General features: G+C 46.6%; 11 protein-coding genes across 11 annotated transcripts; 5 read left to right on the forward strand and 6 right to left on the reverse strand.

Annotated features, from left to right (window-relative positions):
* Positions 1 to 142: 142 nt before the first annotated feature.
* On the reverse strand, positions 143 to 1,090 carry LY89DRAFT_737299 (uncharacterized protein; the record flags this gene model as incomplete). The annotated part of the gene is made up of 2 exons (XM_018220238.1): positions 143 to 545; positions 603 to 1,090. 2 exons carry the CDS (start codon positions 1,088 to 1,090, stop codon positions 143 to 145), a joined length of 891 nt encoding a protein of 296 aa, XP_018067676.1.
* A 2,001-nt stretch (positions 1,091 to 3,091) lies between these two features.
* Positions 3,092 to 3,490, reverse strand: LY89DRAFT_540779 (HET-domain-containing protein; the record flags this gene model as incomplete). The annotated part of the gene is made up of 1 exon (XM_018208167.1): positions 3,092 to 3,490. A coding segment is annotated over one exon (399 nt), but the record flags the coding sequence as incomplete, so codon positions are not given.
* A 590-nt stretch (positions 3,491 to 4,080) lies between these two features.
* Positions 4,081 to 6,521, forward strand: LY89DRAFT_785050 (uncharacterized protein). The gene is made up of 3 exons (XM_018222850.1): positions 4,081 to 5,876; positions 5,936 to 6,221; positions 6,279 to 6,521. Exons 1-3 carry the CDS (start codon positions 4,189 to 4,191, stop codon positions 6,333 to 6,335), a joined length of 2,031 nt encoding a protein of 676 aa, XP_018067678.1. The 5' UTR covers positions 4,081 to 4,188; the 3' UTR covers positions 6,336 to 6,521.
* A 178-nt stretch (positions 6,522 to 6,699) lies between these two features.
* On the forward strand, positions 6,700 to 8,226 carry LY89DRAFT_687490 (uncharacterized protein). Its single transcript, XM_018215511.1, has 3 exons — positions 6,700 to 7,780; positions 7,960 to 8,081; positions 8,136 to 8,226. Exons 1-2 carry the CDS (start codon positions 7,175 to 7,177, stop codon positions 7,993 to 7,995), a joined length of 642 nt encoding a protein of 213 aa, XP_018067679.1. The 5' UTR covers positions 6,700 to 7,174; the 3' UTR covers positions 7,996 to 8,081; positions 8,136 to 8,226.
* Positions 8,227 to 9,519: 1,293 nt separating this feature from the next.
* LY89DRAFT_591187 (sulfate permease) lies at positions 9,520 to 12,315 on the forward strand (the record flags this gene model as incomplete). Its single annotated transcript, XM_018209639.1, has 5 exons — positions 9,520 to 9,796; positions 9,849 to 9,994; positions 10,050 to 10,590; positions 10,645 to 11,052; positions 11,198 to 12,315. The coding sequence occupies 5 exons, from the start codon at positions 9,520 to 9,522 to the stop codon at positions 12,313 to 12,315; spliced, it is 2,490 nt and encodes an 829-aa protein (XP_018067680.1).
* A 93-nt stretch (positions 12,316 to 12,408) lies between these two features.
* LY89DRAFT_157006 (extracellular dioxygenase) lies at positions 12,409 to 13,985 on the reverse strand. Its single transcript, XM_018205460.1, has 2 exons — positions 13,286 to 13,985; positions 12,409 to 13,236 (listed from the first exon to the last, which is right to left on the reverse strand). The coding sequence occupies exons 1-2, from the start codon at positions 13,652 to 13,654 to the stop codon at positions 12,502 to 12,504; spliced, it is 1,104 nt and encodes a 367-aa protein (XP_018067681.1). The 5' UTR covers positions 13,655 to 13,985; the 3' UTR covers positions 12,409 to 12,501.
* A 1,397-nt stretch (positions 13,986 to 15,382) lies between these two features.
* LY89DRAFT_737305 (ubiquinol-cytochrome c reductase complex ubiquinone-binding protein) lies at positions 15,383 to 16,217 on the reverse strand (the record flags this gene model as incomplete). The annotated part of the gene is made up of 4 exons (XM_018220239.1): positions 15,383 to 15,437; positions 15,486 to 15,663; positions 15,991 to 16,019; positions 16,159 to 16,217. 4 exons carry the CDS (start codon positions 16,215 to 16,217, stop codon positions 15,383 to 15,385), a joined length of 321 nt encoding a protein of 106 aa, XP_018067682.1.
* A 157-nt stretch (positions 16,218 to 16,374) lies between these two features.
* On the forward strand, positions 16,375 to 17,512 carry LY89DRAFT_687493 (prohibitin). Its single transcript, XM_018215512.1, has 2 exons — positions 16,375 to 16,805; positions 16,869 to 17,512. Exons 1-2 carry the CDS (start codon positions 16,485 to 16,487, stop codon positions 17,379 to 17,381), a joined length of 834 nt encoding a protein of 277 aa, XP_018067683.1. The 5' UTR covers positions 16,375 to 16,484; the 3' UTR covers positions 17,382 to 17,512.
* Positions 17,513 to 18,213: 701 nt separating this feature from the next.
* LY89DRAFT_785055 (fucose-specific lectin) lies at positions 18,214 to 19,223 on the reverse strand (the record flags this gene model as incomplete). The annotated part of the gene is made up of 4 exons (XM_018222851.1): positions 18,214 to 18,530; positions 18,584 to 18,642; positions 18,800 to 19,065; positions 19,177 to 19,223. 4 exons carry the CDS (start codon positions 19,221 to 19,223, stop codon positions 18,315 to 18,317), a joined length of 588 nt encoding a protein of 195 aa, XP_018067684.1. The 3' UTR covers positions 18,214 to 18,314.
* An 829-nt stretch (positions 19,224 to 20,052) lies between these two features.
* On the forward strand, positions 20,053 to 21,251 carry LY89DRAFT_709169 (L30e-like protein). The gene is made up of 2 exons (XM_018217738.1): positions 20,053 to 20,452; positions 20,538 to 21,251. Exons 1-2 carry the CDS (start codon positions 20,134 to 20,136, stop codon positions 20,906 to 20,908), a joined length of 690 nt encoding a protein of 229 aa, XP_018067685.1. The 5' UTR covers positions 20,053 to 20,133; the 3' UTR covers positions 20,909 to 21,251.
* A 30-nt stretch (positions 21,252 to 21,281) lies between these two features.
* On the reverse strand, positions 21,282 to 22,897 carry LY89DRAFT_721365 (uncharacterized protein; the record flags this gene model as incomplete). The annotated part of the gene is made up of 2 exons (XM_018218638.1): positions 21,282 to 22,804; positions 22,834 to 22,897. 2 exons carry the CDS (start codon positions 22,895 to 22,897, stop codon positions 21,282 to 21,284), a joined length of 1,587 nt encoding a protein of 528 aa, XP_018067686.1.
* Between the last annotated feature and the right edge of the window lie 120 nt (positions 22,898 to 23,017).

A 23,017-nucleotide genomic window follows, 5' to 3' on the forward strand; every position in this document is an offset into this window, starting at 1 on the left:
AGAAGATTCAAGTGATGACTTCAATACAATGAGGAGCCCAGTTCTAGGACCCGACGTCTGTATCTGCCGTAGCTGGACTGGGATTATAGCTACATTGTGCTCATTTCCATGTACATTTCGCTGATCTGTCTTGTCTCTGGGGTTACTCTAAAAGCTTTTCCTTGACATTTTGACTGTTACAATCTTCGTACAGAGCATACATTCCTACTGTCCTCCCAATACCTCCTCCGTGTTGTTCTAGACAAATTTCCTCCATCCCCATATCACCTGACCCGACAATCGCCCAGAATTCTCCAAGTAGTTCCACGGCCACTTTGTAATGGCCTTGGTAGGACAGTTCCAGATCATCCTCATCCCAGTCGTCTTCGCATTCTTCTGCGTTAGCTGCAACAGCGTGCACAAACGGGATGTTACCCTTATCTCCAGTGAAATCGAGGAGAAAAGAGATGACTTTGTCGTCGACCAAGAGAAATACATTCATAGCCGTGGAAACGAATTTCAAATCAGGGTCCGTGAATTGACCGCCGATCAAGCTTTCGAATTTCCTTTGATGAATCCGAATCAGTATCAATGACTCGTCAAGTTTGAAACCTTTTACTTACTTTCTCAAAAACCCCAGGTCTGTGATCCCTTTACCATCTAGTTCCTCTCTTTCCTCAACCCAGAAAACTTTAAAGCATTTCCTGTTGTCTTCGGGATCATAGCCACATCTGGCCTGGTCTTCCCACTGCATCAACATCAATTTCTCAAAAACCTTTTTGAACTCTTGCCAGCGAGATTCAGAGCAATTGGCGTATGTGCAACGATAGGCGACGAAGCCTACGTAATGGAATTCACTGTCTTGCATGACACCTCCTTGATCTGAAATCATACGTGCCCAGTTTTCTTCCTCGGACACTATTTCCTCTGCCGGGCTTGGTGCAGGATAGTTGGGATAGTCGGCATGATGTGACCAACTGATGGTGTGAATCTTTGATAGTGATCGTGAGCGCGCGAAGAAAGATGATCTGATATTGAGTCTGTGAAAGGGACGCGTGTGGAGAAGTGGGGTACTCGTATAGCGTTGGAGCTGGGTGAGGAGACGCTTCATGGTGCTTTTTGAGAATCTTTGCAGGAATCTTCCTAGTTGAAGGAGAATGGATGTCGAAAGCGAGAGGGAAGTCGAGGTATCCAAAGGAGAAATCTTGGCTCTCGCTTAGACCTGGTGACTTGGGGCTACAAATTGACTCTCCCTATTCTTAGACGAGGTAATCAAACGGTTCAGTGTGAAGAGGCCAGGAACGCCAGGCAAAAAAAAGCGTTCTTCGTGCCACTTTTTCCTCATTCGAAAAATGTCTCAATAGTAACCAGAAAGGAATAGCAGACTAGGAAAATCTAGATGCATATCCAGCACTCGATCCGAGGACTCATTATGACTGCGAACATGCCATTTCTTCAATAGCTCGGCTTTCTTTTCCGGGCCAGACAACTCAACGTCATGTCGTAGTAAGATTCCTTTACCAACCAGCTTATGGATTTCAAGATGGAGAGCATCATAAGAGCCTTCGAATATTGCAACTCTGTGGCTGCCATCTGAGGTTTCGCTTACAAAATCGCCCTTTTTGCAATGCTGGGTGGCATAACCAACTTGTCCCCCATCCGTGACGAACACCTTCAAACGTTGACGTGCTAAGTTTTCGCCGCGTGATCTCAAGAGTGTGTCCCATTCCTCTTGAATGCGTCTGATATTTTCAGTTGGAACAGCTTCATGAGGTTGTATCGCCTTTGGTTCTGGCTTTGCTGCCCAACTCCTGGGAATGTAGACTTGGTTCTTCGGATTCCCATATGCATCCTCAATTGATGAATTTGAAGCTACTGTCGATGACCTTGCAGCTAGCCTTTGCCATTGCGCTTGATTTGGCCCATTCCTGGGATTTGGGATGCCACTGAGATTTGGTATACTATCAAAAGGTACTGTAGCAAATGCGACTGAGCGCCCCGATATTGTGTTGTCGAAGCGTGAATCTGGCTTGAAATAGAGTTCTTCTCCCTCTAAGGGTTCAGCGAATATGAATCGTGGCTTCAAACTCCCGTTCCTAGCAGCATCCAACACACCTTTCAACTGCAAACAGTACTTTTCTGGCATGAATGTATCAATCAACAGTTTCCCTGTCTTCTGATCGACTTTGGGTGTTTCGACAGTCACTACCACCTGCTGAAATCTTGATGACGCATTGTATAGTAACTCTGCATCTGCATATATTGGCTGACACAACGCTGGTTCGAAAGATAAGTTTTGTTCTCGGAAGAGATTGGCAGGCTCTCCAAAGCTTTTCGTGAATTTCAAGCCGAGACTATCCAATATTTTTTTCATAACAAGAATTGGAGAACCTGATTTCGTGGATGGATATGATAGACGACTCCGCTTGTTAGAGTGTACAGATAAATGATGATTCAAGATGCTTTGACATATACCTTCCAAAGACGAGGAGTAGTTGGGTCGGATTGTTAATCTGCAACATCTGCGACTTAGATTGAGTAAACCGAAAACTTTGTCTCGCCGGTCCATACACATCGAGAGGGATGCTTCGTACATCACGTCCAGCAGTGGAGATTTTCCTTTGATGAGAGTTCCCATGTGTCCATTATGGATGAAAAAGCCCGGACGGCTAGAATCGCCTAGCTCGGTATGAGTGCGGTGCTCGACCTCCACCTCTAAATCTGGCTCCGAATCTGACTCGGAGTCTGATCCTATCTCATCTCCACCTCGTCGCAGCTCCTGTCCTTCTTGTCGCAGCTTCACTATCTTCAAGGGAAGAGAGTTCAAAATTTTCAATCTCTCACAATAATCTATCTCTTGAAGTAAAGACCTCTCGATGAAGCCAAAGAGATTGAGATCGAAGGTAAGAGAGCCACAATGCACGATGACAGCCTTGGCCAAAACCAATTCTTGAATGATCCATAACCGCTCCCAATAGCTTCGACTGCATAAAGCCAGCAGACCTCCCAGCTGAACGATCGACGGAATTGGAAGTTGTGAGAGTTTGGTTGATGACCTGCTCAAATTGTCCAGAAAGCCAATAGCCGCTCCGTAGACTTCGAACTCCTCGCGACCTAGCCAAGCGATCACCCTCGAAGCTTGTGAGTAGATCTTCCCCATCTGTGCAACTTGATGATTTCGCTCTTTGACATCCTTTTGATTGATACACAAAGCATCTATCCAGATAATCCTTGCTTTATCCTTGAAACGTAAACAAGAGAGAGCAGCCCGGAGGTTCTCTCGCACGGGAGAGTTATGGCCGTCGAGCTTGATCCAACTGCAATGACTTAATGGCGTTGGTGGACCCCATTCATAAGATAGAGCTTCGAATACTGGCTGTTCGTCCAGATTAGCGGACAATAGCTGACATTCGATGTCGTTATCATGCTGAGAAGGCTGCAGAGAAATAAGACGGATCTCGCTCTGCAGTGTGTCTAGCGGGTTGTAGGTAAAGTGCGAGAATGTCTCCATGTTGAAATAACAAAATTGAGTCTGATATGAAGTCCCGAACTATCAAAAGGCTTTCATATTGTATTCTATGGTAAGCATGAAGAGAGCTGAGGTTATGAGGCTGGGAATACTGAGGTGGCCGAGTAGATGTGGCGCAGCAACTCACGTGGGTGAGCTTTTTAATGTGCAAGTGGAATATCATAGCCCTTGATGTGGGTATCAACATCAAGGACCCTTTTGATTTACAAGCTGCACGAATATCTCTGGTGCTGTTCTGAGTCGGTCGCAACGTTGAGGCAGAATATCTCGCAGTCTTGTGCCGCTTCCTCTGATTAGCAGAAAGCGTGAACTCGAAAGGTACATGTACAAAGATGACAAAGTTGTCATAACATGAAATTAAATAAATAACATTACCCTGCTTCTTGCTTGAAGTCAAAGACTTCAATCCAACCAAAAAGTCCAAAAGCGCATTTCTTTTCGACATGTATTATCAAATGTGCTGTGGCACAATTCCTCTGAAATCGGAGTTAACCTTTTATTACGCCTAACGAGCCGAATGCAGTAATACTTAAAATCCGACACTTCGGCATAAATACTACCACCAAAGATATCTCCATGAGGTACATGATTACATCCGAGCAGCCTGCTCGAGTGAAACTTTCCACCATTCTCAATCTCTCCATAATGCAGCTCAATCTGGCTCTTCCGCCGTGACCAAAATGACCGAAATGACCAATTACACTGGAGTTTTCCGTGCTGTCCCTAACCTCAATGACGGCCGGCGGCTGTCCAAGAGGAATCGACAACCAGTCTCATGTTCAACGTGCCGCCTCAAAAAGCTTAAATGTGATCGTCAGAAACCTTGTGGATCGTGTTCGCGGGGTGGGCATAGAGCAACCTGCGACTACGTTACTCGAGGGGAATCGCGACACAAAGACAAGGAAACATCGGGATCTGAAGCAAACGCTCGTTTGCGGAGACTTGAGGAAATGGTCCAGGGACTTATCCAGGAGTCCGGCCTTGCAAAGCAAAGCACTTACGCTTCGCCACGAGTTTCAGCTGGTGAGCATTTGAGACAAGGCACAGAGGTGTCTTATATAGGTGCTACTCATTGGGAAGCAATCCTTGAGAGTATCCACGATGTTCAAGATTACTTCGAATCCGACAGCGACAGCTCCTTCGTCGCAACGAGAACCGACAGACTGTCGGATGTTATTGTGCTTGGTCAACTTCAACCACTATCACTGAACGATGTGCTTGCTGCACTACCAAGTCATTCTACAGTGAATAAGCTACTCGCCTTGTATTTCAACGCAACATTCATCGTGGTACCATTCATTCATACTGCCAAGTTCCAACGAGAGTGTGAAGCCTTCTGGGAAAACCCTCCATCAAAATCTTTCTTCTGGCTAAGCATCTTGTTCTCTACTCTATGTCTCGGATCGATCGTGTCCACAGCTACCGGAAAAGAAGTTGATTCAAAAGAAGTCGACTGCAGTCCCTCCGCATTCTTCATCAAAGCCGGCCAATGCCTAAGTACTGGAAACTATCTCAAAGCCCTCCCAAACTCGGTAGAAGCACTCGTCCTCTATGCTCACTGTAAGTTTATCTATGACCGCGACTCCGATCCCTCAGTTTGGGCACTCTACGGACTTGCAACACGGCTTGCTCAGCGGATGGGCTACCATCGTGATCCCTACCAGCTGTCCGCCAGAGTCTCAGCTTTCGAGGCTGAGATGCGAAGAAGGGTTTGGTACTTTATTGATTCATTTGATGCCCTGTTCTCTTTCCAGCTCGGCCTGCCGGCTATAACGCACGGGTCTGAGTGCGATACTATCGTCCCTTCTAACCTGCCAGACTCGGACTTCGATGAAGGGACTGAGGTCTTGCCACAGCCACGTCCAGAATCAGAGGCCACAAGGATCTTGTCTTTTCGTGTGAAAATACAACTGATGCGTCTTCTGCGTCATGTCTCCAAGCTTGCGTTAGCGACGGAGCAGCCTGAGTACGAAAATATCATGCAAGTAGATCGAGAACTGCAAAGGTGGCACGAAGACGTACCAGCATGTCTGAAAAATCGACCAATTGCTTCCTCCAGCTTCATGGACCACACGCATATCATCGTTTTCCGCTGCACGTTGCAGATCTTGTACCTCAAAGCAGTGTGCCATCTACACAGAACGTACATCACATACCAGAAAGAGAATAAGAAGTTTGATGCAAGTAGGAAGAGGTGTGTAGATGCTGCTTTGGAGATCTTGGATCTTCAAGCAGAAGTACATCGCGAGAGCCAGCCCTTTCGACGACTCTATGAGGATAGGTGGATAGTGACAAGCATCACGCTTCACAATCACCTCCTAGCAGCCATGGTGATCTGTCTAACTCTATGCGAGTCTGCCACACATATGTAAGTGTTGATGTCTGGTTTCTTGGACAGATGAATGGACGATGTTAACATCCTCCTAGTCCAAGCGAGTACACGAGGATGACGAACGCGGTAAAGACATCTTATGATATATTCGCAGAACGAAAGCATATGTCTAAGGATGCGGCGCATGCTACGACAGTTCTTGCTGCGATTTTGCGGAAAATCTCGGGACACGGGTCGAGCTCCAAAGCTATGGACGGTATGCAAATGACACCTTTGCTACCTGTAAACGAGATTGAGGAATACGTACAAGTAGCAGAGGATCATCATCTTGAACTCGACCCATTCGATAATGTTTTGAACAATACTGAAAACTTCGACTGGGTAAGTGCACTTATTTATTACCATTCTGCCGGAGTTCGAGATGCTGATCCATCACAGAACTTTATTGATCAGTATCTTCTTGATGGGAGTAAAGAAGTGCAATATGATATCTAGACTGGAAGTAGACACATAAATCATAATGTGGTCAGATTTGATAGTAATCTATGCTGGAAATTGCGCATCTCCTCGAGCGGAGTTATCAGATCGCCGTGTGAGTATGCTGCTTACTTGCGCGATGATTTCTAGTTTCCCAAAGAGGCAAATAACTAAATCCATTGTCCAACAACCCCAGTAGTACCCTTAAGTCCATATTTGCTGATAGGACCGTGCTCGCGAGTGAATGCCGAGTGGAAACAAGTGAAATGTATATAAACCAAAAGCTCTCAGAAGAATATTGTTTCGAAACACCTCACTTCTACTTTACGAAAAGAAACTCCCTCACCAACTGGTTACTATGAAGTCTTGTACCTTCATATCTGCAGTGTTTTTCACAACACTATTCACTGTCTCACTCTGTTCTCCCACTCCAAAACGTTCAAGCACAAAAACATCCACAAACACGACGCCATTGAGATACATTACTCTAGAAGAGCATTATGACTCGTATGCTCTGAGAGCAATCCAGAACAACACCCCCCTCTACGATGTACTGATAGATGCATACGGAGGAAGCTCATCAGAAGCAGTGCAGTTGTTAAACCAGCAAGTTCAAGACATAAATGGCAGTCGACTCGATAGCATGAATGCAAACAGAATTCGTGTCCAGGTATTGCCCTCTCCCAAATCTGCTTCGTTTAAAGACACAAATTAAAAGTAATCAAACCTAGGTGATCTCCAATGATCCTCAGCCAGATGCCTTGGGCAACCCCGACGCAGTCAGTGCAGCGAACAAGGAGCTCGCCACTCTCATCAAACCCTACCCAAATCGGTTCCGAGGGTTCTGCTTCCTTCCTATGGCCATCCCTCTCGCTGCTGCGGCCGAACTCGAACGATGCATTTCCGAACTTGGTTTTGTCGGCGCCCTGGTTGATAGTCACTTACTCAACAACACAGCTTACGATTCTCCAGCTTATGATCCCCTCTGGTCCACCTTCGCCAAACTCAACGTTCCCTTATATCTACACCCCACATACCCTACGCCGGCAGAAATAGAAAATACGGGCGGTCTCTTCACCCCCGACAACAACGTGTATTCCCTCCCCGTTGCCAGCATCCTCGGCACTGCGGCCTGGGGATGGCACAGCGATGTCGGCGTGCAGTTCTTGCGGCTATGGCTAGGTGGTGTTTTTGATCGGCATCCAGATCTGAAGGTTGTGTTTGGACATATGGGTGAAATACTACCGTACATGCTTGCAAGATCTACCGCTGAACTTGGTGGATATAAACCCACTGGGGCAACGATTCCCGAAACTTGGACAAGGAATGTGTGGGTTACTACGAGCGGGTTCTTTAGTCTGGACCCATTTGCTACTTTGCTGCGGACGACGAGTGTGGAAAGAATCATGGTATGTCTGATTCTATTTTATTGGAGAGTAGGAGGTAGGCGAAGAGGGAAGTTACTAACGAGTGAGTGAATATCAGTACTCGGTTGATTATCCTTGGGCGCCAAATGAAAATGGAACGCAGTTTATTGAAGAATTGCACGCTTCTGGCATGGTAACCGAAGAGGAATGGGAGGGAATCGCTTTTGGGAATGCGGAGAGGCTGCTTGGGATCATTTGAGAAAATCGCTGCGAACCTCGGAATGCTTTCAGTAAGCTGGGATTTAAAGTAATCGAGAACGGATTCTTCGTGAGATCGTCGAGATTAAACCCACTTATGTTTCGTATGCTTTATTTTTCATAACAGAGTACTTCATACCTAATTATTATTATAATTTTTTTCGTTAAATCTTTTTCAGTAGTGATGGCATACTGGGCAGGGAAGCAAAGTGAGGTGACAAGAGGGCTGGCTTATCTCGTCTGCGGAAGCAATACCACCGTGACTCAGAAGACCGTGAATCCATACATAAGGAAACAATGCAGAGAAGCAGGAATGGAAGTGGCGATATGAGGTATACGAAAACAGGTACGCCACACCGTGGGTGTTTCTGCAATACATGCTTAATGGTCGGCTAATGTGCCCGTATTTGTAAGCGAGCTCCTGAAACAACACCGAGCTTCTCGAATCGTTTTCAGTTGGCACTGTGTTTCTGGATTAATGGCTCATGAATCTAACTCTCATCAACCCAGTTCATCGGTGGTGCGTGGTCTTCACCAATGCCATACGTGTCGCACTCCCCTTATTCAACTTCGGTACGCGGAACGGCAGTTCCTGTACCCCAGATTTGTTTCGTCCAAGGGAATCCCGGGAATCTATGGCTAAGCTTTTCGGTAGCAAGGGTGGGAAAATTCGAACAATTAGTTGCAAATAAAATCCTTGGTTCTGGCCAAAATCAAGCATTTGTGCGCTGCTCTGCCAGATTACATCCATCTGCCCGCCAGATCGCCAAGACGATATCTTGCATACGTGTATTAAAGATGAGAAGCCGCCTCTCTATCGACGTCTACTTGCTCCCTGAAGTTCTCGAGAATACTCACTCCATTTCATGTTTGCCTGCTCAGCGGTCTCGCCACTTAAACTTTCCGCCAGGTGTCAGCAGGAAAATGCTGCATAGATGGATACATCCTATTCTACCAGAATTAGCAACTGGTAAAAATCTAGAAGCCGATATGCGTGCGTGCTGACCAGAAAGTTCTGATCAAGGGCGCGGCAGATATATGCCGGCATGTCGCGTGTTCTGGAAGGTAAGTACTCGCCAGCACATCGTGTAACGTTATATACTTTCGTATTTGGGAGAAGTACTGCTTGCATTGCTTTCAATGCGCTTGGTCTTCAGCCATTTCTTGCTTGTAGATCTTCTACTTAAACTTGTTCTTGTATTCGTTCTTATAGCTTCTATGTTGTACCCAAAGTCGTTCAGTCTCCCGTCATCCATTCTTGCTGCTTTGATGTTAGGCGTCCGCAAGGTCTCCTGAACCAATGTTTTTAATGGCTTTTCTTCAAATACCACTTTCGAAATCGAAATAGTTGATCGCCTGAACTAGAAACTTTCGTTGGAGTTCCAAATATTTCCTGTTGTACTTCGCGAGGTAAACTGCTGAAACATAGATTCTGCTGTCAACGCGCTGATGTACCAGATTCTAACTCTTCCCGCCATCCCCCTGAATATACGGCTTGACCTATCACCCCGTGTCTCGGAAGCAAGATACACTTTATATCCACCAATACTCAGAGCATTACTTGCAAGCAGCTAGAAATGACTTCCATTAAGATTGGGCATGCTTTTGCCAAAGCTCTTGGCATCAAACTCAATCAAGGCAAAGAGCTTGACAACGAGATCCGCCAAGGCCATCCTGTATTCTCTACCCGGGTTGCCGATGCATACGTGGAGGACGAACTTCGATCTAGCCAGTGGGTGAAAGAGACTCTACCAAGCACGCAAGACTTGGTGGAGTATTGTCGGTCTCTATTCCCATTTCTAGGTTGGATTGGTCACTACAATCTCCAGTGGTTAGTTGGCGATGTTGTCGCTGGTAAGTAGATGCATGTCCTACAACTTGTTAACAGAATTCTAACAGTGCTTAGGTGTTACCATCGGAGCAGTGATTGTCCCACAAAGTATGGCCTATGCTGTCTTGGCAGATCTCCCAGTCCAGTTTGGGCTCTATTCTTCCTTCATAGGTGCTTTGATCTATTGGCTCATGGGCACATCCAAAGATATAAACATTGGTGTAAGTAGTTTTGAAAATCACCCTTAAAGAGAACATGACTAACATCTGTAAACAGCCAGTCGGGGTTGCCTCAACAGTGGTTGGAAAGATGGTTGCCACAGCTGCTAAAACTCATCCGAATGTCCCCGGCCATGTCGTTGCTTCAGCTTTGGCAGTCGTAGCTGGCTGTATTATGACTTTGATCGGCCTTATTAGAGCTGGCTGGCTTGTCAACCTGATACCTCTTGTGTCTATATCGGCATTCATGACTGGTTCTGCATTCAGTATCGCCACTCTTCAACTCGGCAACCTAATGGGCATTTCTGGTATTGAACATGATGGTGCTACTTACCACATCTTCATAGAAGTAATGAAAGGTCTATCGAGGATAAAGTTAGACGCAGCGATTGGCTTCACTGCTCTATTCCTGCTGTACTCGATCAGATGGGGATGCAGGCACGCAGCGCAAAGATTTCCTCGGCAAAGCAAACTACTATTCTTCATCTCAACACTTCGAATCGTCTTTGTTATCCTATTGTATACTCTTGTTAGTTGGTTGGTAAACAAAGATCACCACAAGCACCCCCTATTCAAGATCATATCAGCATTTCCAAGAGGTTAGAGCATGAGCCCCGCGATCAGGTGCCAGTTATTGACATGGTCTTGAATAGGATTCCAAGCTGCTGGCGTCCCTTGGGTTGATGCATCGATGATCAAGATCTTCATCGGCGACCTCCCTGCTACAGTGATTGTTCTGATGCTTGAACACATCTCAATAGCGAAATCGTTTGGTCGAGTCAACGGCTACACAATCAACCCCTCCCAAGAAATGGTTGCTACCGGAGTAACGAATATTGTTGGGCCATTCCTTGGGGCATACCCAGTGACAGGGTCATTCTGCAGAAGCGCAGTCAACTCCAAGGCTGGAGTAAGAACTCCTCTTGGAGGCATTGTCACTGCTATGGTCGTTCTCTTGGCGATTTACGCACTTCCTGCCGTGTTCTTTTTTGTCCCAAAGGCTGCATTGTCTGCTGTGATTATTCATGCTATCATGGACCTCGTCACATCACCAAATACTGGTATGGAAACACCGCTCCGCATTTGTCATTTCAACAGGAACTGTTTCGTTGAAACTTACCTGACGAGTTGTTGACTCTCTTCTTGCAAAGAGCTTGACTCTACGCTCCCAGCAATCTTTTTATAACCCATACTGACTCCTTTTAGTGTATCAATTTTGGAAAGTATCGCCCCTAGACGTACCAATATTCTTTGTCGGAGTATTCATGTCAATATTTTCTTCCATCGAGAACGGGATTTACTCGACGATATGTATATCGCTCTTCCTCGCCCTTTTCCGGATCATAAAGGCAAAAGGCCGCTTTCTAGGAAAGGTCATAGTTCATTCAGTTTCCGGAGACTCTCTCTTGGCCACAGAACTCAAGCCGCTTACTCTCCCTGATAGTGCACTATCGACCACTATCAGGTCTGGAGCGGCATTTGACGAGCACCCATCTCGAAGCGTCTTCATGCCTATGGACCACGCCGATGGTACTAATCCCGAAATCGAGGTCCTCAGCCCTTACCCAGGGATCGTCATATATCGATTCTGCGAAGGTTTCAGCTATCTGAATGCAAACAGCTGCTTAGACCAATTGACCCATCACATATTTGCCACAACACGCCGCACAAACCCTAACCACTATTTAAGGCCTGGAGATCGACCATGGAGTGATCCCGGACCTCTTCGAGGAGAAACCAATGGAAACGATTGCCATTCCGCTCGGCCAATCCTGAAAGCGATTATTCTAGACTTCAGCTCAGTGAACAATGTCGACGTTACATCTATCCAACAACTCATCGATGTCCGCAATCAACTGGATCAATATGCTTCACCACTCGCAATAGATTGGCATTTCTCCTCTATCCATAACAAGTGCACCAAGCGTGCTCTAGTGGCAGCCGGATTTGGATACCCAACGGCCATTGGCGACACGGCTCATCAGTGGCAACCAATTTTCAGCATTGCTGAAGTCGGAGGCTCGGAGTCCACGATCGTTCTGACAGAGTCAGATCGTGACGAAAAGGTCACTGTGGAACAATGCGAGAAAAGCATAGGATATGTTTCGCAGCAAAGTGTGGATTGTCCGGTTACCTCGATGTCAACTACCAAACTCGGCGACGTTAAAACCACCAGTATCAGTAGAGCGGTAGTTGTGAATGGGCTGAACAGACCGCTGTTTCACATCGATTTGACGAGTGCGTTGCAGAGTGCAGTTACGATTGCCAGGGCAAGGGAAGACTTTGAAGCTAGAGGCGGCCTGGGTACAGGTGGAGAACCATGAGCAATGTTTTGTAAATTTCTAGGCTGCTCACTGAGTCTGCATTAAGCGAATAGAAGTATGTACATCAAGAAGATCCCGTAAGCAATAAACGAACCTCTTTCCAAAGTCCCATTGATCTCTGAAGCGAGTCGATGTTTGTTAGCTCAGGTCTGGCTTTTCAAACACCGAGACGCAAACAAGAAAAGCCTACACACCAGAAGGCACGGCCCCAGAGGGTGCAGCAGTTCCATTTGTAGATCCACCCCCGTCAACCGTCACGTCCCCACCACTCTCGGCAACCCCACCCGAAGCGGTATACACGAAGCTATAATTCGGATCATAAGTCGCGCTTACGTTAACCGCAATCGTGACCCAACCGAAGAGTCCATCTGCCAAAGAATCTCCCAGCATAACATATTCGAGGACAGGGTCTGATGTAGTTTCTGTCTCGTCCGCAAAGACACGGTCATCGGCATTGGTAGTCAACGTGATGTTGTTCGTGTTGTAGGGATATGTTGCTTCAACTTTGTAGATAAGATCTTGATCCCAGAATAGCTGGCCGATGTGCGCCACGGTCCCTCCAGTCAATGTATTGTTGGGAAGAACAGTGGCGTTTAGGTGTGCGACCATGTGGTGGTGAGTCGTGCGGCCAGAGTAATGACCTGGGAACATCGATTGGAATTGTACCACACCATCATCATCAGTCTTCTGGACGCCGCGCAGGAAAGTTGCATTTAAGTTGGATGTATCATCTGTATTGCCATTACCAGTAGCGACGAGGCCAGAGTAAACGCCAGTGCTGTTGCAGTTCCAGAGATCCCAATAGAGACCACTGATAGGTTCGCAGGTCTCGACATCGACAAACTGGCCCTCCAGGACGATAGGCACACCAGGCTGCTCTTCTCGCACGTCGGAACGGATATGCTCTCCTTTGACCCAGTACTTAAACACAATTAGCTGGAAGAATATTTGTCTGGTTGTAAATACATACTGGTCCAGTCTCGCCCTCTGGAGAAAGCACACACGTACTGTTAGAAGCGAATATAATATCCTCAGGAGTACTGGTGGTGTAGTTTTCCATTGACAGATGAGAGGTGTTCAAGATGGTGTCAGTGTCTCGGATCATCTTCCTCTTGCGATGCTGGTCGACTGTGGCTTGGCGACGGGCTTGAGCACGAGCGTTAAGACCTCTGCGTTCGAATTTCTCGGCGCAAGCCTCAAGACCTCGGCGAACGTTGAGTTTGAACTCTCGTTTCATGAGATCGGCTTGAACATTGCGTTCTTCGTGCTCGCCTGGATGAGCGATACTCAACACTGCAAAGCTTATAATAGCCGAGGCGATCAGGTTTGTGAGCTGCATGATTGCTGGTGCTTTAAGGATGTGTTTTTACAAAACGAAAGTATTGGAGTTGAAGATAAAAAGAATGAGCTGAGAGCAGAGGACAGGGAATGTTGATGATGATGATGAACAGATGATATGCAACGAGGAAAACATGATATATATTCAATTGTTGAGGGCCTTTGAACCCATTGGGGTATTCTGCACAGCTCTAGCACTTACGTAGACAACGCGAATATAGGAATTTGAAAGCTTCAGCACGTGTGTCTTTCGTCATCGTCTCTAAGGCAAAGCCCGAAATTATCAGAATCAGCACACAGAACTGGAGAAAACATGCGTAAGCATCTCTTGGCATCTGGTCGATGGTGGTGGAAACTTAGGAAACAAATTCAGGACGAAGGAGACTTGGCGCAAATGACGACTGGTCGGTGCTCAGAGTTTCTGTTCAGCCCAGGGATGAATGAGCTTACGAGCCTGGTGAGTTAGGTCTGTGCTCTTCAGGCTCCTTTTCAGGCATCCAAAAACCAAACTCACCTACTTTACTTAAATAAAGCTAGACGATCTCAAAGTGTTATTATTTGTGCTTGGGTACTATGATTAAGAAGAAGTTAAAGTGTATTGTTAAATAGTAATTTGAGGAATTATTATAGAAATAAAAAATTAGAAATTTCTTTATAGGGCTCTTTAGGGAGCAAATGGCCTTGAAGAGCACAGACCTAACTCACCAGGCTCGTTAATTCGAGAGAGCCTTGGGGTCGGGATTTGCCGCACACAAATGGTGGGGATGCGTCCTCGACGCAATGAGCAAGTATGAGGCAGAAATGCTCTACCAATCAGTACACACTTATTTCCCACAAAGGCTGACGAGGACTTTGTGGCACCCTGTTCGTGGGGCAAGAGGGTCGGAGGAACGAGCCAAACATAACAGACGAACGATGAGTAACACCCAATCAGAAATGCCACATTATGCATCGAAGGCTATGTGCGCAGAATCCATTGTACTCTAGAATTGATCATGGCCTCAACCTGGTTCTTGGTCTTGCGGAGAAGCACGTGTATTAAGCTTCTGGGCGTAGGAACGCGTGTTCCCCATGCAAATCATAACAATATCATGTTTCAAGTTCAGCTGAAGTTCCTTTCCCATGCAATAAGAAATGCAGTGCAACCATCAATTCTTTTGTATGGGGCTACAAATGTCGCCAGGATTCGAAGCCAATCAAGTATGTTGAAAAGTAAGTTTCAAACAACTGATTGGCTTTCGTCCGGGACATACCGTGCTATACAGGTGAGCTACTCTTGATAAAGTCTGGACTGGTACGCGCGGAAGAATTCAGTCGAGGGTAAGATTTGAGAAAGGATCATCGGTGTCAAAAGCACTTGCTTCGATGATCGACATTGAACGGGATCAGATTGAGGAGGAAAAAAGTCTTCTGCGTCAATCCATCAGTCGAACGTACAGCTCTGCTCACTTGAGCACCTCCCACTGAGGATAAAGTAGGTACTTTGCTTGGCTGCGAAGTAGTGATGATGGTAGAGTTTGCAAAGAGGACTGTGTCACCCCGCCACAACTCGATTATCACAATAACGAAATCAAATATGCCAGAAGTCATCCATTCAACGCGTTCTAATACTGTACACCTGATCCTTCCCTTCCATCGCATGTCGCTAGTAGCCAGGTAATCACTCAGCGTCGGCTAAAGCGCAACACCAGCACTGCTTAGCATGGGGTCATATACTAGACCTCTGTCTCTATTCCTCCTCACCGAATTCAAGGCGTCCCGCCTTGGAGTTCAAGTACTCATTTCTGACGACAGGTCAGCTAATTCATCAGGCAGGTAGCACGAAAGCTTACCTCTCAATTGCCCATTCCATGGTGACATAGGCGATGATAAGTGGAGGAGCAAAGTAAAGAACTTGGTGGCGGAAGCGTCTCCAGGTGTTGAAGATAGCAGCGTTAAGTGTGCCAGCAAGAGGACGTTGTCTGTTTGCGCTCAGGCCGTATGAGACGACGCCCTTTTGTGTCTGGGAGCCTGTTGAATTTTCCGATCAGCAATTATTCCTACCCTCGAATTCACCATCCAGTCCTGTATCCTGTGGTTTGGTGACCCAGCAGAATCCTGGGTTGTCTACCAGCACAATCAATGGCAGCAGTCCCAACATCGGGCACTTGAGCTCTTGTTTAACCCAGGTACAGCCTGATCTGCCACGGTTGTGCGAATGGGGTCGGAACTCCGCAATCCAGTTGTAATATTGCTGTTCAAGCCCAGCCCAACATCGGAAGTGTTCGAGAAGTCGAATCGAGGATGATTTCCGTAGAGCCGTGACCGAGGAATCGCAAGAAGAGTCTCAACACTCACCCAAGGCACCCCATTCTCCACCGAGATATCTGCAGCAATCTCAATTAGCCCTTGCCCCGTTCAATGATTCTTCTCCAAAGCTACAATCATCCTTCCTAAGCTCCCAACATTCCCGTCGCCCCATCCCGAAAAAAGCTTTCCTGAAGACATTGCACCGGGTCTACTTACTTTCCGTACTTTCCAACCTCTGCGCTACCACCGGATCGAAAGATTTGAGAAGGACGCATCGTGAATGATCAATCGCAGATGCCGTGGTTGTGCAATGGGATCTTGTAGATTGAAAAGCAGGCATCGACAATGAAGGTCGGCTCATTCGATTACCGCTAAACCAAGAGCGGACTAGCTTGCTTCCCGCGCTAGAGCTCTATTTGAAAATGTAAAGAACATGAGGTAGAGCTTTGAACGCCTCAAGCTTATAACTTCATCGCTCTCGATTGTTTCCCCAGGACCGCCAGTCAAGATACCAAGGAGTTGAAGGTACATTTCTGCACAAGATGGCAAACTTTCTGAGAGGCGTATATTCATCCGCCATTCCTCTCGGCATCGCTGCCGCGCTCGTACAATCCAGTATCTACGATGTCAAGGGAGGCACGCGGGCTGTCATCTTTGACCGTTTGTCAGGAGTGAAAGACACAGTTGTGAACGAGGGCACACATTTCTTGATTCCTTGGTTACAGAAGAGCATCATCTACGATGTACGAACAAAGCCAAGGAACATCTCAACTACAACTGGATCCAAGGATTTGCAGATGGTTAGCTTGACCTTAAGAGTTCTGCATAGACCAGAGGTGCAGCAACTGCCAAAGATCTATCAGGTATGTTCTACTCCACATTCTGCGGTGGTATATATTCTCCTCGAAAGCTAACAAACTGATCAGAACCTCGGCCAAGACTACGACGAGAGAGTTCTCCCATCCATTGGCAACGAAGTCCTCAAGTCTATTGTTGCCCAATTCGATGCCGCAGAGCTCATTACCCAGCGTGAAGCTGTCTCCAACCGCATCCGATCAGACCTCCTCAAGCGCGCACAAGAATTCAATATCGCTCTCGAAGATGTCTCTATTACACACATGACGTTCGGCAAGGAGTTCACCAAGGCCGTTGAGCAGAAGCAAATCGCCCAACAAGATGCTGAGAGAGCAAGATTCATTGTCGAGAAGGCAGAGCAGGAGAGACAAGCAAACGTTATTCGAGCAGAGGGAGAAGCAGAGTCTGCAGAGACGATTTCAAAAGCTGTGGCGAAGGCAGGAGATGGCTTGATCATGATCAGAAGGATTGAGGCAAGCCGGGAGATTGCACAGACTTTGGCGTCGAATCCAAATGTGACATACCTGCCAGGTGGAGGGGAGGGTGGAAAGGATGGTGGCAAATTCTTGCTGGGATTGAGATGATGAAGACATGAAATGTGTACGAATAGAAGCATAAAAATGTAATAGCTCTCCTCTATTGGGACAAAAGGCGCAGGTCGGGCATCTTTAATGGAGAAAATGTATGCCAGGGACGGAAACTCAAGGATCTTGACTGCTAATTTCACCTTCCATTAGAGCCATTTACTCGTCCCTAGTCCGTCCAGTGACAATCAACCCCGGCATGAGTAATACCTACTGTCAATTCATTGATCCTGAGAGACCAGTTTATACTGTTCTGTGTTCTAACTAAGCTAATTCGCAGAGCCGAGTGGCTTAGTTGTGGGACTTTCTTTCCAGCTCGACACACGAATATGACGATGCCCACAAGGCTATCCCAACTTCTCAATGACTACCTCTCTTCTACTCTGCCATTTCTGCGAATCTCTCCTATGCTTTTATACACTTCTTTCGTAGCAATTTTGCTCCCTGGCACTGAACAGACCACCAAACCTCCTGCATCCTGAGAACATCGATATTTCAAGAGAAATATCTCGCTCCCTACCTGTCGTCATTCAGGCGTACAAGACCTTCGTCGGATTGATTGTAGAGTGTTTTGAAGTGGTCGTGGATTCGGAATTTCGTATGGATTGGTGCTCATGAGTTGTTGTTTGCCATTTGTAGGAGTGAATCGTGGATTAAGGGTGAGTAACGAAAGATTATAGGAGACTCGTGTTAGGGGGTAGACTAAGGTGCTTAGGACACTGAGAGCATTGCCACTGAATTTCGATAGATTATAGGTCTAATGTGAAGACATTTTAAAACTAAATGAGTTGTTCTCAAGCTCAGTCGCACATTGCATCGATGAACCATCATTCCATTCAACGTCGTCACCAAACACATTTCAGATAAAAGCCACAATCAGGCTTCCAAAGCTAGCAAACAGACAGAAATCACACTTCATTTAAATTTCTATGCTTATCCAAGTCTTTCCCAGCCTCCCCAAGCAGAACCGGTCCAATACTTGTGCCACACAGCATCATCAGTGCCAATAGTAAAGATGTCAAGCCTGTCTGGACCCCAGCTGACAGGAGTTGGGGCAGACAATAAGACACCTCCGAGATTTTCCCAGGTGGTTGACCACACGCCGGAGTCGTAGTACTTATGATACATAGCGCCGTCTGTTCCAATTCCCTGTTTGGATGTTAGTACAGATCCCTGCATCCAGCTTAGTTTGAGAGACTTACAAATACGTCAATTCTACCTGGGCCCCAAGAGACTGAGCTTGGTTCGGAAGTGAAGACACCTAAATTTAAATGTCAGTACAGCTCTTATTGGAGTTTCACAAGATAGTGTTAGTCCGAGAATTTATCCAGACACGTGAGCATTGAGAGTCGGCAAAGTTGGAAAAGTGCCCAGGATAATGAAGACTTACCTCCAAGACTATCTGCTCCAAGCTAAACCATTCCAATGATTCCACCACATTGCATTATCTGTGCCACGACCAAAAACATCAATCTCGTTATCACCCCAAGTAGAAGCAACAAGATTAGACGTGAAGATGCCACCGAGTGAGTTCCACCCGGACCATACAGCAACGTTGTTGTACGATTTGTGATAGGCAGCGGAATTCGTGCCGAGACCGAAGAGATCGAGTGTATTTGGAGCATAAGAGATGGAATTGATGGGTGAGGTGAACACCCCCCCCGAGATTCTCGTAGCCGTTCCACTAGGGTATCATTAGATGGGACCTTGGCTACTCGCGAACTCGAATTAAGCTCTTGTTTGTTAGACAATGCTGCGTGAGCAAATTGATGCTTGTACCAGCTGTACAAGCTACCCCGCAAACGGATACGGTAGAAAAGCACTAAGAGGTGTGAGAAACATGACTAGGACTACAAGACGACAAAAGTTATATTTAGGACGTAATCTGTACCACTTGAACGATCATACGTGCATTCCTTCCAGCTTGACTGCGAATGTAGAGGAATGAGTGCATCTGAGAAGGCACACTGCTATTGTGCTGCGGGAAATTGCATGTGTGACCTGATGATAAGGTGCCTGGTCAGAAACTCGACAGCTCAGGGAATTCCCAGAACCCCGATCCCAATACTCGATTCATAGTACTGAGTGATGGCTGCTTCAATGATTGGGTTTGGTGCCTTTGTGGCAAATGGAGGATAGGAAGGACAAGTTTAGTAAGAAGTTGTTCAAATCAGGAGTCGGAAAAGGCCAATAATAAGAATAGGATCGAGTAGGTACCCTCGAGCTACCAAGTGATTGCAAAGTCTGAGAACCTAAGGACTCTTTCAAACGTATTCTTGTATATGGTACATTTTGTGGCTCGTGACCCAACTTCCTTCCCAGCCCAGGAGCGATAAAACATTAACTTTCTCAGAATGACCAAATGAAAATAATAATGAACTCTAAGTAGAATTTGATAATAACATTAAAGAAAAGAAAAGTCCTAGATGATGAGTGACTATGCGGGACGTCGACAAGTTCTGAGATCTGTTGAACAGATTCTTTCGCAGATGCTCTTTCAAGCATGGCTCTCAGGAGGACACCAAAAAAGAGTATTATGTGCTTAGATCTGAAAATCGTAGTGTTACAGAGTTGTGAATTGATGTGTGGTAAAGTCTCGAAGTCTGTTCCTAATTTTCGTATGATTTCACCGCTTCCAAATCGTTTCTAGCCGCAAAATTAATTTTGCCCACGAACTTTTTCACAACCTCTATCGCACCTGCTTCCAAATCACCCCTCGCACCAACCCCCGACTTCTTTCCCAATTAACAAAATGGCGAAAGAAAAGTCAGAGAGGCGCGACAAGAAAGAAAAGAAGGAGAAGCGCAGCGATAGCGACGGTGTCAAGAAACCCAAGAAAGACAAGAAATCGAAGCTCAATGGAGACAATATTGCTGCAGCAGTCGAGGTCGTCACCAAGGTCAAGCCCGCGAAGGCCGATAGTGAAGAACCAGAAGAGACAACGAAGGCATTGGCAGTGAAGGATACCTCTGACGAGCTTGCGGTCAAGCCTGTTGGAGCTCTCGTGCCATTTGCGAACCCATTGGCGGACGACAAGGTTGCGAAGAAGGTGCTGAAAAGTGTAAAGAAAGGTTCGTTACTTCTTCATGTCTCTTTCCTTGTCCAGATTGAAACTTCGAAGAGAAAGAGCAAGAGCTAATCGAGTCCCGAATATAGCTGCGAAGAACAAGACCCTCAAACGAGGCGTCAAAGAAGTCGTAAAAGCTCTTCGAAAATCCCCCGCTGGCACATCTTCCACCTCCGCAGTAGGCGTTGTCATTCTCGCAGCGGACATCTCACCCATGGACGTCATTTCACATATCCCAGTCCTTTGCGAAGACCACAATGTACCATACATCTTCGTCACCTCTCGCGCAGAACTTGGTGCAGCAGGAAATACAAAGAGACCTACTAGCGTGGTTATGGTCTCCGAAGCGCGGTCAGGGAACAAGAAAGCGGAGAAGATTGAGGGAGACGAGGAGTTCGCGGATGTCTATAAGGATCTTGTGAAGGTTGTTGAGAAGGAGAGCAGGAGTGTGAAGGTTTAGAGCATACCATCCTCGTTGGGCTGTACGAGAGCAACGAGATCGCTATGGGCAAGTAAGCTTAACTGGCGGGTACTTGTCGTTACGGGCAGAAATTGTGCTGTATCATACGGTACTGGGTTCGAGTACTGGCAGAGTCTTGTTTTGGGATACTGTCGCTGGCGTTCTGGCTGGATAGGGAATGTAAAAAGTCACAATTCTAGCCACGGCAGCACCGTGATCTCTTCATTACACTTCAGTTCATGCATGCTATTAGGAAGCTTATCGATTTTGCTAGGTGTAGACAAGTCATATTTGCGAAGGAGGAAGCCATGCAGATCTCGAAACATCATCTTTCTAATATTACACAACACCATTCAGCATTTTCCTCGCGGTATTAGTTGCTTCCCTCAGTGTGCGTTATGCTCCGCGGAGACGTGGGCCTTCCACGTTCATTTCCGTCATCCTCTGCGTCAGAATGCACAGAGGACGACGCATCGCTACACTCTTCTTGTGGGTTGTAGATGATAGAACTGCACTCATCTTCTTCGTCTCTTGAGCTCCCGCTTGGGGTAGTCCCCGTCAGTGTACATGTGCTTCCCAAACCTGGACTTTCTCCGTCGTTCTCAAGGCTAGTAGGCCTGCATGTGAATGCACTTTTTGAAGCCGGACTTTCTCCTTCATTGATATCCTCGTTGCGGCTGGGAGAATTGTCGGTGGCCGACATCTTTCCAACGCTCTCCTGTTGGGCACGAAGTTCTTTTTCTGTTTCTTGCGACGTATTCTTGATTTCTGTTTCAGTGGATGCTCTTGGGATCTCTATGCGAGGCTCTCCTGGCCGCTCGTGCAAAGAATAGGTTGAGTGGTGGCTTGAGGGATCAACTTGATAAGATTCAGCTTGTGAATCTGCCAAATGTCCGCGATCAAGGCCACGATGATTGGCAGAGTCAAGCTGTGCTGTAAGTGAATGTAGCTTTTGTGTCGCTACATCAATCGCGTTGATAAGCTGAGCATACTTGTCGTCGATATTGAGCTCTGATGCTTTCGGAGCTGAAGTTGAAGTCTCTAGCTCCCGAGACTGTGCTCGTGAGGAATTGCTCTCATTAGCTGCGACATCAGATTTGGGGCTCCGGGCTGCCGCTTGGCGGTAGTTTTGTCGGGCCGAGTTGTTACTTGGCATGTTGCCCGGGTTCTCCATCCCGAGCAGGCTTTGATAGATTCCCTCCCGACTTGTTCGTGATTCTCGAGCTTCATTGTCACGTTCATCGATCAAGATGTGAATGATATCATGAGCCTCCACTAGTTGAATTCTCAGCCGAGCGGGGGAAAGGATCATGTAGTGCCAGTTCTGGGTGTGGAAGGTCGAATACAGTTCGGACTCCCGAAGAGGGCGTGGCAAGTGCAACAGGTCAGTCATCCATGGCCCACCTTGTTTCTCGAAATCCTCATTTTCATCGAGAATTTTCAGAGTGTATAGCAGTGCATCGTGCAGCTCTTCAAGTGCATCGAGAGGATACTTGATGGAATCTGATTCACCAAGTATTCTCGTCGGCTTGATGAGACTCTTCGAGGCTTGTCGGGCGAAGTTATTCCATACGTTTATGTTGCTGTGCGATAGTAAAATCCAGCGCAAGAGCGGCAAATAAGTTGCGTCGGTATTTTCTGTCGTGAAAACGTCCTCTGAGGTGTGACGACGTTGCCAGATCAATCGGTTGACGTTCCGAAAAAGAATTTCGAGGGGCTCCACGAAGAAAGAGTTGATCTCGCCGTTGAAACAAGCTATTTTGAGGTTGTGTTCCAGAGCCTCGACATCGACTAACTTGATCCAGGAATTAATAAGGCTGATGTCTCTTTCCAAGTCTGCTTCTTCCTTTGCTTCTCCTCGTTCTCTAACTTCATGTGCTGTTAATGTCTTGTAAACTGAAGACAAATGATGTTACTGTACTTACTAGAGGCATAGTCAACTTGTCGGCTTCGGTGACGTAAGCTAGGTTCTCCTAAATGCTGCGACATCTTCAAGGCCTTTGACACTTCCAGTGTATGAAATGTTCTGGTACGTGTGGGAGATGAATGGGTTTTGCTCGGTGGTGTAAATTTAAGAGTTGAAGGAAACTTGATTGCATTGCAGAATTG

This window comes from Mollisia scopiformis, assembly GCF_001500285.1.
Source record: "Mollisia scopiformis unplaced genomic scaffold LY89scaffold_19, whole genome shotgun sequence".
Taxonomy (NCBI): Eukaryota; Fungi; Ascomycota; class Leotiomycetes; order Helotiales; family Mollisiaceae; genus Mollisia; species Mollisia scopiformis.